General features: G+C 41.0%; 1 protein-coding gene and 1 non-coding gene across 13 annotated transcripts in view; both read right to left on the bottom strand.

Moving 5' to 3' along the window:
• The window catches only part of PROM1 (prominin 1), a 107,023-nt gene that overhangs the window by 21,826 nt on the left and 70,028 nt on the right, over positions 1-15,169 (bottom strand). For all 12 annotated transcript variants that reach the window (XM_072737747.1, XM_072737741.1, XM_072737740.1 and 9 more), the window contains 5 exons: positions 14,545-14,762; positions 12,624-12,698; positions 9,896-9,959; positions 6,859-7,018; positions 4,504-4,656 (listed from right to left, as the gene is read on the bottom strand). In XM_072737747.1, coding sequence (XP_072593848.1) covers positions 4,504-4,656; positions 6,859-7,018; positions 9,896-9,959; positions 12,624-12,698; positions 14,545-14,762 — 670 coding nt within the window. The remainder of the gene's footprint in view (positions 1-4,503; positions 4,657-6,858; positions 7,019-9,895; positions 9,960-12,623; positions 12,699-14,544; positions 14,763-15,169) is intronic.
• Positions 6,590-6,692, bottom strand: LOC112923546 (U6 spliceosomal RNA). The gene has a single exon (XR_003235698.1). It is a non-coding gene; the product is annotated as a U6 spliceosomal RNA (small nuclear RNA).

Raw genomic sequence — 15,169 nt, 5'->3', positions numbered from 1 at the left:
GAAGGAAGGAAGGAAGGAAGGAAGGAAGGAAGGGAGGGAGGGAAGGAAGGAAAGAAGGAAGCGGGAAGGTAAGGATGGAAGAAACTTGTAGGGCTCTGAAGGATCCATTTGAGGTAGGAATAAAATTCTGTAGGGACGCCAACGTGCCCTTTTGTGTGACTTTTCTCTAGGGTGCTCAGTTACTCAGGTGTAGACACAGACAGAGTGTTCAATCTGTCTAGGTGAAATAGCCAGATCATCACTGATGATTGTACCGTCCCTGGTACAAATAGGAAGGACCCTCAGAAGCACATAGGCTGATGGACTTAGAAACAACAGTCTCCCTTTCTAAGGGCATGAATCTGCCCAGTGGATAGACTTAAGGCGCAATTACAAATATTTGTCTGGTTTGGATGAAATGAATAGCAAGATCTGCTCATTGCAGGGGCCTCTCTCAGCTTGAATTTCTCTGACCTAAGAGGCTTTTGAGGTCAGGGAGAGTATAAAGAAGGGGAACACGTGTGAAGCGTATGCCAGTCACCATAGTTTTAACCGTGTGCCTGAGCATGTGTGTGTATTGGAGTCACAAAAATCATCAAAACCTTTGAAAGAACGCTTCAAAACAACAAGCTACTCTAAATAGCTTATTGTTAGCATTTCCAGCCTTTGTTTCCTAAATATGCCTCTATCTAGATAAAAAACACACCACACCCAAGGCCTGTCACTCAGATACAAGGGCTAATGTGTGCTCAAAGTGTTGAAAAGAAGGAGAAGTAAAGCAAGAATAAGAAAAATAACATGCGGCAGCCCCGGTGGCCCAGTGGTTTAACGCCGCCTTCTGCCCGGGGTGTGATCCTGGAGACTGGGGATGAAGTCCCACATCAGGCTCCCTGCATGGGCCTGCTTCTTCCTCTGCCTGTGTCTCTGCCTCTTTCTCTCTCTGTGTCTGTCATGAATAAATAAATAAAATCTTTAATAAAAAAAAAAAAGAAAAATAACATGCAATAGGAGTTAATTAGGATGTACACAGGCTCAGTGGTGACAGGGACTAAAAGGCCAGTGTAGCTAGACCAGAAATGAGATTTGTAGATCATATTATGATAGTTTGTCTTTATTCTTAGAGCAACAGAAAGCCACTAAAGTGTTTTAAGCAGAGGGATCACATGAGCAGATTTAGATGTTTGAAAACACTACCATGGGTGTCGGATAGAGAAGAGTTTAGAATGGTCAGTGGATGCAGGTAAATCAGTAAGAGGATACACAGTTGAGATAAAATGGTATCTTCGATTGGGGTGTTGGGAGTAGAGAGAGAGAATGGGTTGATAAGATTCTTAGAATGTTAAAAAAAAAAATCAATGAGATTGGTATTAAGTTAGATAAGGGAGTGGAGCCAAGGGAATTTTACGGTTCACCTCCAAATTTCATGAAGTAGTTTAGATGTCCCAGGAAAATAAAAAATTCCCATATTGACTTGAATTCTATGTTTTTAATATCATTACCTAGAACTTCAATGTCCAAAGCTCCTAGTCACAAAGAGCTATTGAGCACTTGAAATGTGGCTACTCCAAATAAATATGTGTCATAACTGTACAATACACACTGAATTTCAGAGTCTTAGTAGAGAAAAAAAGAATATAGACTACACCTCAGTAATTTTATACTGATTGAAAGTTGAAATGATAATGTTTTGGATGTTATAGTTTAAATAAAACTATTAAAATTTTTTAAAAAAGAAAAAGAACATGCAATAAAGACTGCATGTGGCCAGTAAAAGCAAAAATATTTAGTATCTGGACCTTTATAGAAACGTGTGCTGACTCCTAAATCTACACAGTTATGGTAGTGACACGTGCATAATCTCGTGAGGCCCTGTCAATCATCTTAGGGACTCTGGTCAACAATCCAAGGTAGACAACCTGGTTACATTTCAGTGACCCCAGGATCTCTCACTCTTTGGTGGCTGACCTTGATGTCATTCCCAATGCATCACTATTATAACTAAAAGCGCAAGAACACTTCCCTGCTTGTGATGCTTTGTCCACAGCTGGGTTCTTCTTCCTAAAAACCGATCCCCTAAAATGGAGATGACTTGGCCAAGGAGATTGTTGTGTCTTTCTGGCCCCAACTACAGCCTGACAGACTGCTTTCTGAAATATCTATGACTGCTGAACTGCCACCGGTGTGTACATGTGGCCCATTTTGTGACACCCATGGCCATGCTGGGTATTAGCTTTTCTTCAAAGCTCCAGATAATCTGAGCATGGTTTTGCAAGAGCTAAAACTGGAAGTTTCACAGTGGGCTTCAGTACAAGAGCTTGTTGTTTTCTTTGTACCTGGGTTAGGTCTCCTTACCTCAAGGGAGACCTTCCATGTGCCCCTGAGACAGATGTACATTCCTACTGTATCCCATCCAGTCCCTAATGTGCTCCCTAGACCCTCAGAAGACACAGTATCAGAGCAAAGCCAGGCCTTTCTACTTTTCCTCCTGCCAGTTCTTTCACTAGGAGCCCCCTGGGAAATAAGGATTCTTGCTTGGCTTTTGAAGAGACCATGCTCTTCAATGGATGGCGTCACTGTTTTTAAGAACAGGTGGTGTTATGGTTGTAGCTGAACAAAATACACTCTTTCTTGTTCCTACAATCAAATAAGCAGTTTTTAAGAGGGAATTACATTCATCTAATCAGTTTGACTACACTAACTATACTTGTACCATTTTCCTCCTTTATAATTATCCAGTTGTTTACCAGATGTCTCAAGAGACATGGAAGCACAGCAAACATGAATTCCATGCTAAGTGGTAGGTGTCAACAATGCACCTGAAGTGCATTGGCCAGCATTTTTCCTACCATGTGATAAAGCCCTTCATTCCCAAGCCATGGGCTTCCATGTGACTTTGTCTCTTCACAGATTCCTTAGTCTGCAGAGTTGAGAATTATACCCAAATTGAAGTAATTTTAGACTCCATCTCACTGCTCATGATTCCCCTGTTTCTTTTATCTTCAAAGCCAGATAGCATATATTTTGGCTTCGACTCTTAAAAATGTGCAAAATAGAATTTTATGAGAAGTGCTGCTTTTCAGAGCAAGGTGCTCCCTCCCACCAAGCAGTTAAAAAAATGTGGTGCATAGACTCACCTTGAAACACTGACAAAACAGCCAAGTACCAGGATTAGTAAAATCTGGACATTAATGAGTTTACATTTGTAAACTCATTACAAAACTCATTACAAAATGAGTTTACATTTTATATCTAAACTATTTTGTATCTGTACACAATCTGTAATTGTGTACAGATACAAAATGGCAGGGCAATATATTCTTCCTTGCTGGGTTAATTTCTTAAGTGTAGGTATGTGAGCACACAGGTTTTTCCATGCATGGAGCGCTGTTCAGTTGTGTCCGATTCTGGCAGATTCCCGTGTTGTTAGCTTCAAGGTTGTTTGGAAGGCTCTTTGTGGCTGTGTTAATGCTAATAAAAGCTGTACTCTACTGGAGGCTACGGGTTTGAGGGAAAGGCCTTACCATCATGACTCAACAGTCTAATTAATTATTGTAGTGACCCAATGTTTGAAAAAGCACATTAATGCACAACACTTGCTAACCAGCTTCTCCCAGCCTGCTACTAGTGATACAAGCAGAGAAATGAGAGCATGGCTGAGATTTTGATTCTCCATTGCTCCATGAACTTGTTCTAAAGTTTTACCTTCCTCTCCAGCCCCATCACACTCCCCGCTGCTGATTCTTGATATACTTACTGGAAAAGAAAATGTCAACTTGGAAGCCATACAGCTTCCTCTCTGAGGTGCATTCAAAGCTTCTACCTCTGCCTCCTACTTGACATTTCTGGCTCCATCTCCAGTCACACCCAGCTCATGCCCTCTGTGCTTTGTCACATCCTGGTAAAGGTTTTTTGTTTGTTTGTTTCAAAAATATGAGCTTGGGTATGAATGTCTTTGAGGTAGGGACAATTGCTCCAGTGTACTGCAGGTTTGCCTCTCGCTGATACCCCACACCTGCTCTTATCACTAATTTAGGTTACGTGTCGAAATCCTAAGGGTGCCGGGTCGACAATCCCTTTGCTGAATCAAGTTTCCAGTTTCAAAGTAAACAAGCTAATGATACTGCTGACCACAGAGAACAGTGTTTGATACCAGGCCAATCCTCAGCAAGTTTCTGGTGAATAAATAAATGGATGGATGGAGGGAGGCGGGAGGGGATGGCAGGGAGAGAGAGAAAATACAACGGGAATCAAGAAAGCAAGCTTAGAAATAATTTAGCTACAGAGCAGCCCACCATCTATAGAGGCTGCATTTCAGCTTGTCTATCAAAGTACAAACAATTTAGAGTTTTCTTTTACTTTTTTACACTTGGCGGGATTTCCCAAAACGATGAAAGGTGCAATCACACGGGGATGCCTGCTCCACTGGAACCCAGAACACTCAGCGCAGAGGCCACTGGCTTCATGCCATCTGCTCTCCCACCTACATTTTCACCCCCCACGTGGCAAGGAAGAGCAAACACTCACACCATGAGAAAGATGCCCCCGGTGTTTGAGACGCAGCCTCGTCTGGTCGGGGTGGCATGCCGGTCATAGCCAAATGTGCCACACATCAAGCCCAGGTAATAAAAGACGACTATGAGGGTCAGCAAACAGCAGACAATCAGGCCACCCAGCCACCTGGTGAAGCAAGCACGGTGTTATTATACATAAAAGAGGTGGCACTGTTATAACACAAAAGCTGTCAGACTAGGGCTGGAGCAGGTGAGAAATACTTGGCAATCAAATATCAGATTCCCCTGTTAATTCCTTGGAGAGTTAACACTGTAGTGACAGGATCCCTTCTCACCCCTAGTCCTCCAACCCAACCAGCAGGAAATTTTAATTTTTATCTTGGTTTTGAAGAACTCTGTTTCGCTCACTGGTCGGGAGACGATTGCTTCCTTCCGTTGTTTCATTTCTGTGGGGCTCCTAAAGCAGGGTTTACTCAAGTTCTCCAAAGCTACTGATAACCGTACCCCTTCAGATCTGTAAGTCCTGTCAAGGTCCCCGATGCTGTGAGCACTTGTTATAATGATGACGAGATGTGGACAGATCATGATTAGATAACAGATAAAGAAATATCAGGCTCTTTTCCCTGGTCTTTCTCTAAAATGCTTTGTAGTTGCAAGAATTATTAGGGAAAGGGGGCATCGTGTTCTTTGCTGAACCAGAAACTCTACATGGGGAGTGCGCTGAATACTTTAGAATTTACAAGCATCCTAAATCAAGTGCCTGTAGAATGCAAATCTCAGTTTTGTAATGGTCCTGTGAGACATTTTAGGATAATGGATCCTCAATTAGGTCTTAGTGGCATTCCCGGAATGAACAACAACCTTTTCCAGGAGCTGAGGAGCATTCAAGGCTAGAAATGCTTCTCAATCTTTCAAACACTAAAAAATAAAGAATTTAGTTCTGCGACAAAAACTGCCACTGAAGCTTTTAATTAAATTAAGAGCAATTTTGATAATTATAATAGCCACCTGCACCCATTCTGTGGCATTTTGTTCCAGACACTGGGGCTTTAAACAAGCCATGGAACCTCAGAAATCTTCTGCAGTTAATACATGCTTCATCTGCTTGGTTAGATTTCCTTTAAAAATAAGCTTCTAGTTCTCAGGGCAGGGGGAGCCTGTCATATAAACAGATAATTGTATCATTCTTTCCATTTGTGAAACTCTAACGTCTTAATGATAATGTAAATTCATTGAGAAAGGGTCTGTCTTATGTTTGTCCTGACACCTGCTGGGATGGCCTAGCCGCAGTTAAGAAAATGTCTTCATGATTACAGGGTAGTAATTAAGAGCATAGTCAGATGGGAGTTGAAAACCCATCTCTGCTACATTGCTGCTGACCTTGTGAAGGTTATTCCTCTCCTCTGAGCTTCAACTTGTCTGTGAAACAAGGTTACAAATAGAACACAACACGGCAGATTTTTTTTTTTTTTTTTTGAGTATTATGAGATATCCCACGAAACACACTTTGGAGAGCACAATGCAACTGTTTCTGAAATGCTAGCAATTATTGTTAGCATTTTATTATTTATCTTGGGGTCTTACATAACAAATACCAGAATAGGAAGAAAAGTCTCTGGAATCTCCATGAGTTTGGGCTGTAAGAATGATTCCGAAAGTGATGGGTGGTGGGGCTGAGCCTTTCAGAGAGGAGAGCACATCTTATCTCATGTGGTCCTTGAAATTCCTCAAGTCTGTGAGTCCATGGCTCCCTAGCACTCCCGCCTGAGATGTCCACTGGCGTCTCCAGGGCCAAACCCCACTGCTAACATTTTCTAATGCAGCAATCAACAGCTGAGGACCACAGCTGCTTCCCTGAGCTCTTGAGCAATTTACTTGTTTCGAGGAAATTCTTTCTGTGAGAACAAACCTCTACATGTTTATTTTTTAAGCCAATGAAAAGAAGAATATTATTCAAATGCTCTCCTTAATTATTTTCAGGCTTTAAAATAATTTTACATGTGTTAGATAGTTATGACTAAGATTCTAGAATCCATTAATGATGTCAAAATGGCAAGTTACTGACTACTTGGCTCAAGAACTTTCTTGAGCCATTTTTTAAAAATACATAATATACGAGTTTGCACACCATCCTTGTGCAGGTCCATGCTAATCTTTCTTGTCTAGTTCCAACTTTAGTATATGCACTGCCAAAGCGAGCACTCCAACTTTTTAAATAAACATAAACTAGGGTTCACACCTATCGGGCTATGAGCTCTTTGTACGATCTTCTCTCATAAGACGATGATCCTAGTTATCATATCAGATTTCTATTCTGTTCCAGAGCAAGGTTAGCTCTTTAGTTTGCCAGCTCCAGGGGGGCACTCACCTGTACGAATCATACTCTTCCAACGTGGGCAAATTGCGGTGAATGTAAGTTTCAGTGTCATTAATGTAACCTATGAAATCTGACAGCTTATCCTGAATAGGAATCTGTTCGCTCATATTTTCAATATCTGAGCCAAGGGAATTCAAGGTCCTTTTGACATCTGAAAACAAATATATCCAGGTTATGCATTTTCAAAACTACAGGGAAGCAGAAACTTTGTTTTTGGAACAAAAATGAAGAGCTTCAACCACTTTTTGAGTTTTCCCCATGTTATGTATGTGTTTAAAACGTGGAAAGGTTCTACAACAAGCATGAATGTAGCCAAGACCATCAAAGAGCAATTACTTAACAAAACGGCAAGCTATGAGCACTGACTTTTAATGACATGGTGCTGAAGTCAAGCCAGAGTTTTCCTCTGCTACTTATTTCACTAAAGAAATAGAATGAACCTTGGTGACTAAAACATATGGCATGCCTACCACAGACCAGGCACTTTTATAAATGTTAACTCATTTATCCCACTGGGGTAGATATTCTTATTCCTATTTTATGAAGTGAGCCAGAAGGCTATTCAGGTTAAACTACTTGCCTATAGGCCTTTTTTTTTTTTTTTTTTCAGAAAGTGCTAGAAATAGGATTGAACCCTGGGTTTGTATAACTCCAAAGTTTCGGTTAAATGATTTTGGAAAAAATAAATTTAATAAGGAATAGCATTCAGGAACACTATAATTCACCAGGAACAATTTTTTGAACAAGTGAGCCCCGGCGACATTTTTGTTCAAATTGTATGTGACTCCTACAAATTAAGACTTGTCAAAGTACATCTGTGTCTCTCATATGTAGATAGCAATGTATTCCCAGTGGTCAAAGAGTTTCTTAGTAACATCCATCCTAACCTTTCAGAGAGAAGATAAGTTCTAAGTTTCTGGGAAGTGTGTCCACTGTGACAAGTCCTGGGATCAAGGTTACCTAGGACATGGGCATCACCTAACTCAATGCTCACACAGCTATGAAGTTGCCACTATCCACAGTGATTCTTGACACAGATGTCCTAAGAACGTGCTAATCAGTTAAGTGTTCACTGATCCTGAAAAGGGAGATAAATCTCTTTGCAGCAGCAGAGACAAGGTGAGCTGTTCTCACAACGTGATCCCAGGGCTCCTGGTGAATTTCGGATGGCAGATGGTTGCATGAATCAAAATGGAATTACATAAGATGGTGGGATCTTTTTCAAAGTGTGTTGTTCACACAGAGCTCCTAGGAGAAGACTGGTACCCACAGTGTCTCAATTCTCTTCCACCTGTGTCCAAAAGCCTGAGGATCCTCAACAAGGTGACTTGGTGGATCTCTTCTTTAACTCTAGGATTTCTGGGAGTTTGAGAGATGCGGTTTGCAGACTCTCCCTCACCTATGAATATTCCCTAGACTCAGAAATAGGTTCTTTCTGCTTCTCAGGCTGTCTGCCCTCCCATATGACACAACTCCCTGGCCCTGCCAGCTTGGGTGACCATCATGGCCGGAGTCCTCTCTCCCCAAATACTTCCCTCAGGGTCCAGTTTAGATGTTGCTTCCTCCAGGAAGCATTCCACTAGCCTTTCCCACCTTGGATCCCTTGCACATACCTTGTCATGTCTCTAGAGTGTGGGAAAATGCATCTATATACATGCCCAGCTGAAGGGCAGGCAGGGATCATGCTTTATTCATCTCCCACCCCCTAAGCCCAGCAGAGCCTGGCACACAGTAGGCACTCAAGATATGTGTGCAGGGTAGGGCCGAGTGATCAAAACATGGGAGCAAAGGGTTTTTATTTTTTTGGAAAGACATGAAAATAAGCAATGGATATTCAGGCTAATGGAGTTGATACCCGCCCAGACCTGGGAAAACTCTGGCTTGTGTTTAGGCAATGACACTGTGTGCAATGGACCTCGCTCACGCATACTGCACACCTTGCTTTGCCAGACTTACAGGGGAGGGCTGCATGTATTGGCAGAAGAGGTCCAGAAAGGGGGAACAAAAAAAAAAGTAAACACAGAAATTAGTAAGCAGGTGGCTATCAGACACAGAGCATGTGTTAGCCTTCAGAGGCTAGCATAGGAAACTGAGAACTTCATCTTTAATATCCTAATATTTTAAAGTAGAATCTTAGGTGAAACAAAAAGGAACCCACAAAACATCTAAAGCACTCTGTGAAATGCTTTTCACCCGAAGCCTTAATGGGTTGAGAGAACACTATTACAGGAAAAAAAAAATCAAATATTTCTAACACAACCTTTTAAAACTGCTTGGTCAACAGATAAAAGAAAGCACAGGGAAGATGATTTAAAAGGAGAAGAAAATCTCATATAGCTTCAGAGATTTCTTCTTTAAGCAAATAACCCACGTCTATTGCCATTGCTACACAAAAAACTGTTTACACCTCACTCTTTCTCTGCACATTTAGCCCAAATATCATAACCCAAATACAGTGTGATTCAATCATTTAAGACTAGTAGAATTCTCCCAAAAATCAGTCTTGCTTCTCCAAAATCATAAGCAACCTTAAGAGCCTAAGATACCATTACAGCAGCATCGGAAGGCAGATAAACATTTTCCTAAAAAGACAAATCCTTATACATGGTATCCCTGGGAAAACTTTTTTCACTTTTTTTTAAAGAAAATATAATAACCTACAGTTTTCCCCCAGTGAAACCAATCAGAGTGTGACCTCCCTAGTTCATCTATGGCTGTCCTTAGCTTTGACAGTTCATGACAATGACGAGGACTCATCACTACAGTGTGGCCCTTGATCTTGCCACCTCCAGCTAGCAGGATGATATTAATCAGAGTTCAAGAGGATTATTATTTCTTAAAATCTAAATCACTGTGTGAAGATGGCACATTTAAAAAGCTCTGATGCTCATTTAATTTTCCAGATTAGTGAGAGATTATTTTTAAGAGGGGGAAAAAGTATAGTTTTTAACAATATGAATTTTTTTTGGTATTATTTATCTAATTCTTAACACAGAGAGAAACAAAATGAGTTCAAACTGATTCTCACCTGATATGATGTCTGTGGTTTGATTTTGCACCATCTCAGGAATATCATTAAAGGATTTATAGCCCTAGAAAATAGTTCAGAGTAAATTGATATACATAGTGAGTAGAAAGGCAATTAACAAGTACTCAGTTTTCAGCAAAGTGTGGAATAGAGAAGCAAAGTAATAATGTTAACAGTCATATTAAGCCTGAAATCATAACCATATGGCCATCAAAAGATCACTAAAAAATTCCCCTTTAGAGGGGGCTTTCTCTTTAAATTGTATCTATCAAAGATCCTGCTGAAAATCTTCTGCTTTTAAACTTTTAACTCATGTCATCTATACTAGCATTTCTCAATTTGCGGGGGGGAGGGGATTTTGTCCTCCAGGGGACATTTAGCAATGTCTGGAGATGTTCTGGTCATCACGACAGTGGCCCTGGGTGTTAGTAAATAGCCCAAAAACATGGGACAACCTCCACCACAGGGAATTATCAACAATGTCAACAGTGCTGATGTTGAGAAGCTCTGATCTGTACAACGATCCTCATGCAGGTAGAAAGTGAGTTTCCAAAACAAGAGTCAGTTTGTTAATGAAACAAGAGTCACGGCAGTTAACGAAGTAAGTCTAGTCTCACAGAACACACAGCTTATAGAGGATACACATTTTAGTGAGACTAAAGTGAAAACAAAAACAGCCAAGCCAAGCTATGTCATTTTGGGGCTAAATCTGGGATAAGAAGATGTCATTATTTCCAAGTAATTCAACTGAACAGACAGCGTTTCCTCTGGAAGTGGTTTATTTTGTGTTTCTTAGCTGTCTGCTGGTGTATTTAGCCATCTGCTGGGGAACACTGTATCAATTACAGCTTGTTATGGACTGAATGTCTGCATAGCCCTGCCTCCTGTCCCTGGCATCACACACTGAAATCCTAATCCTGAACATGAGTGATGGTATGAGGAGGTGGCGCCTTCTGGAGGTGATTAGGTCAGGAGAGTGAAGCCTCTTGAAGGGTCTCTTGCTAGAACTCGATCGTGCTGACCCCCTAATCTTGGACTTCCAGCTGCCAGACCTGAGAAATAAATTTCTCTTGTTGAGAAGCTACCCAGCCTGTGATAGGCTTTTAGAGCACTCCGATCTAGGTTATAGACTTATAAGATTTATGGTGCCAGCAAGTGTACAGTTTGGCGTGGTAACATCAATGCCAGAAAAAGAACATCCACCACTTCTGTTTCCTCAGCAGTAACTAAGCTACCAGCACATGGGTGCTTGTTGGATTAGTGTACACCTGACCCCTCTGCATTTATCTGCATTTGGACTTGTGGTGGTCACTCACTGTAAGAGGTTTAATGGCCAAAGGGGCCTTACAGATCTCCTGGGTCAAGTCCCTCATTTAACAAATGAGGGGACACTGGAATGGAAAGACCAAGAGTTTCTCATGACTTGTTGGAGGTGATGTTTAATTTTGTCAGTAAGCAGGTGTTTAACAGATAACTGATGATCTTTTTATACCCATGCTCAAAGTCAGAGTCAAGTGCCCTGCAGGCCCAGGGCACTCTCATAAAATCATAATCTACAAAGGAATATTTATTGTGCACTCAACATATAGGCTAAAGAAACAGCAATAACTGGTAGGCTATCAGGGAAATGATGATGTGCTAGACCAACATAGCTCTTGTTCTTTTTAGGGTTTACACTCCAGTGGGACGATAGAGACATTAAAGCAATAATTGCAGTCATGAGGACATTAACAAAGAATATGTGTGGTGCTGGAAGAATGTATTAAAAAGGATGTGACTTGGTCAAGATGCCCAGGAAAGGCTTCATTAAGAAAGCGATACTGGGGGCACAAGGGTGGTTCAGTTGGCGAAGAGTCTGACTCTTGATTTTGGCTCAGATCATGATCTTGGAATGGTATGAGGGAGCCGTATGTTGGCTTCTGAGCTCACAGGGGAGTCTTTTTTTAAAAAATATTTTTTAAATTTATTTATTCATGAGAGACAGAGAGAGAGACAGAGAGAGAGAGAGAGAGGCAGAGACATAAGCAGAGGGAGAAGCAGGCTCCATGCAGGGAGCCCAATGTGGGACTTGATCCTGGGACTCCAGGATCACGCCCTGGGCTGAAGGCAGGCACTAAACCACTGAGCTACCCAGGCATTCCCACAGGGGAGTCTACTTGAGATTCTCTCTCCCCCTCTCCCTCTGCCCCTCCCCCTACTTACGTACACACACACACTCTCTCTCTCTCTGTCTCTCAAATCAATCAACCAATCAATCTAGAAAGTGATATTGAATACTTTAAGAAGCTAGTACTTGGTAGCCTAAGTAGCTAGGTGAAGGAGAGAATGACAGGCATAGCCCTCAGCATGTGTGAATGAGCAGAAGGGGGAGGAGACAAAGCAACAGGACTGACTCATGCAGAGTGGGAGGGCACCTTGCGTCAGAGTCAGTATGGGGTTCAGCACTACACCCACCAGATTCTGAGTCCCAGGAAGGCAAGATCATGTTTTGCTTTTTATCTCCAGCATGGTGCTTTGCACACAATGGATGCTTGATACAAATTTCTTGAAGTGGAATGAGCAAAATTACCTGGAGGATAATTGTTAACAACACCCTTCTTGGCAAAATTTTGCCACCCTTTTCAAAATTTCACACTTTTTTGCAGTTACTTCTTTTCTTATGTACTAGTCTACCCTTTAAAATGCCGTAAAACAAACTACTGTAATTTTTTTTTTCTGAAAAACATACCTTTTGGACCAGGCTGGACAAATCTGTTTGAAGAACATTATTAATATTATCAATTTGCTTATCCAAAGATGGGAGCTGAAAATTCATAAAACAAAGTATAAGGCAAGGTGGTTACTAGCAACATTATTTGTCATAAAAAAGGGAATCATCTTATATCCAAGTCCCAAAGTCCCAAATGTTATATAGTATGATTTAAATTTCTTTTGAACAACAGAATGTTATTTGGGGAAAAAGATATTTAGCTTAGAGCATAGCTCTAAGCTAAAGTAGCTCTTTAGCTCTAAGCTAAAGTAAGTATACACATATTCTATAGGCATTACATTTTAGATGTTTGGAGCATCCCTGTTGCAGTTGGTAAAAATTGGGGAAAGAAACTTAACACAGATCAAATGTGTGTGACCTATAATTTCAGATACTGAATACTGTTGAGTAAAATTGTAAACAACCTTTTAAAAAATATGTTTAGAAATAATACAGCCAAGTGGGTGAGTGGTCTGGAATACATTTTTCATTTACAGCATTGTATATGGATTTACAGTGTTCTCTTGCCAAGACAGGGACAAACGTCATGGACCTTCTGACGTGATGTGCCAAGAAGGACACAATATCACTCTTGTGATATTCCTGGCAAATATGGATAACTGAAATCTAATCATGAGGGAACACAGATAAACTTAAATTGAAGGTCCTTCTATAAAATAAATGGTCTGTAGTCTTCAAAAATGTCAATGTCAAAAAGGAGAATAAGAGGCAGTGGACTGTCCCAGATTGAAGGAATCAAACAGACATGACAGCGAAAGACTGTGTGCGACCCTGGAATGGTCCTTAGACCGGAGAAAGAAAAAAAATAAAGTCAGTTTTGAATATAAACCATGGATGGTACTATTGGGTCAGTGTTACATGTCCTAATTTTGAGAACTGTAGAAAGGTTGTGTATGGTTAGGAAATGTACTGAAATATTTAGAGGTAAAAGGACATAGTTTGCAACCTACTGCCAAGTGATTGAGAAAAACACAGAATACATAGTATTTTATACATAGAAATGATAATGTGAGTAGATGGTAGCTACACAGGTTGATAAACAGATACAATATGACAAAGCAAATGCATCAAAAGGCTGGCAATTGGTGACTCTGGGTAAAGAGTGCAAACATCCTTGTACCATTCTTACAAATTTTCGTGTGCTTGAAAGGACACCAGAATAAAAAGTTACACCCAAAAGACCTGGTCTCCAGAAATTTTTTAATTTAATTTAATTTTTTGATCTGAAACAATTTAAATGCAAGTGAAGATCCCAGCCTCTGAAAAGCCATGCAGTGGTGACCACAGTGATGGTGGTAGATTCATACACACAGAGGCTGAAGGAGAAGGATCTGCATAATATTGACCCATGAGATAGGAAGTGAGAAGAGTACAGCCATACTAAAATATTGTTTTATAAAAGATGTGGCACATATACACAACTATCTTGATACATTAAATATCATGAATAGACATGATTATTTTATCTATATCTTAGCTTAAGTTCTCTTTGTTGAGTTGTTTCTTTATATATTCAAGTTGCTCTAAATTCTTTTTTCCCCATAATTTTCTCTTTGGAATATGGGGAATTACCTTATTATTTAGGCCTACATAGTTAATACACTACGCATGTCATTTGAAAATATATCTTAATTTTTAGAGGTCTACAAAAATGCATTCTTCTCCCTTTTTTCTTTTTAAGGCTGAATTCATTCTGGTCAGTTCCACCAAATCAACTGCAGAGAACACTTAAAGAGAGGTTTCCCATTATTCCTTCTCTCCTGCTGCAGCCATGCCAATGTGGCAATTATAGAACCAGGGAGGCCAGCGGAGACCCAGACCACCATGCATCTGACAGGTGTCCCAATGACACTGCCCTGTAGCAGGGTCACCTCCTCACCTGACCCAGGTTGGTATTGTCATCCAGTTGGCCTAGAGACATCCTGATGTTGTTGCAAGTTGTAGCCACTGGAGGGACAGAGCACATGGGGTCATTGAGTGATTGCTCCAGGTTCCTTTTAACATCACTGAGGCTGGTGTTCAGTTGTGCAGTTGACATCTTCAGCTCCTTTAAGGTGTTGTTCACGTTCAACAGGGCTTCTCTGGTCTCTTTGATTGCTGTAGAGACACACCTTGCTTCAGAATAGAGGCACCCACTTGGCTGGCAATGGTGAAATTCCTTCTAATCTACAAAGTACCCTTAAAGAACTTGAGCTGGGCTTAGACATTGGAAGGCAACCAGAGGATCCCTCTAGGAGAATACAGGACATTGTTGGCCTCCTTGCCCTGCTGCCTTAGCCAGCTCAGCTTTCCTGCCTGAGGCCTTTCAGACAAGAAGAAGGAGCAAGAACTAATCCAGCAATGCAAGGGGGACATATAGGTGTAGCATTAACTGGCCAGCACAAGAACGGCAATGGCAGGACAAGGCATCACTACCCTAGAATTGTCCAGCTTTGAAGAGGCCAGCCCAGACAAGCTAGCACCTTCAAACCCAAATAGTTTTAACCCCACGTAAAAACTGATCA

Source organism: Vulpes vulpes, chromosome 14 (assembly GCF_048418805.1).
Source record: "Vulpes vulpes isolate BD-2025 chromosome 14, VulVul3, whole genome shotgun sequence".
Classification (NCBI taxonomy): Eukaryota; Metazoa; Chordata; class Mammalia; order Carnivora; family Canidae; genus Vulpes; species Vulpes vulpes.
This window is presented reverse-complemented; position numbering and strand designations above follow the sequence as displayed.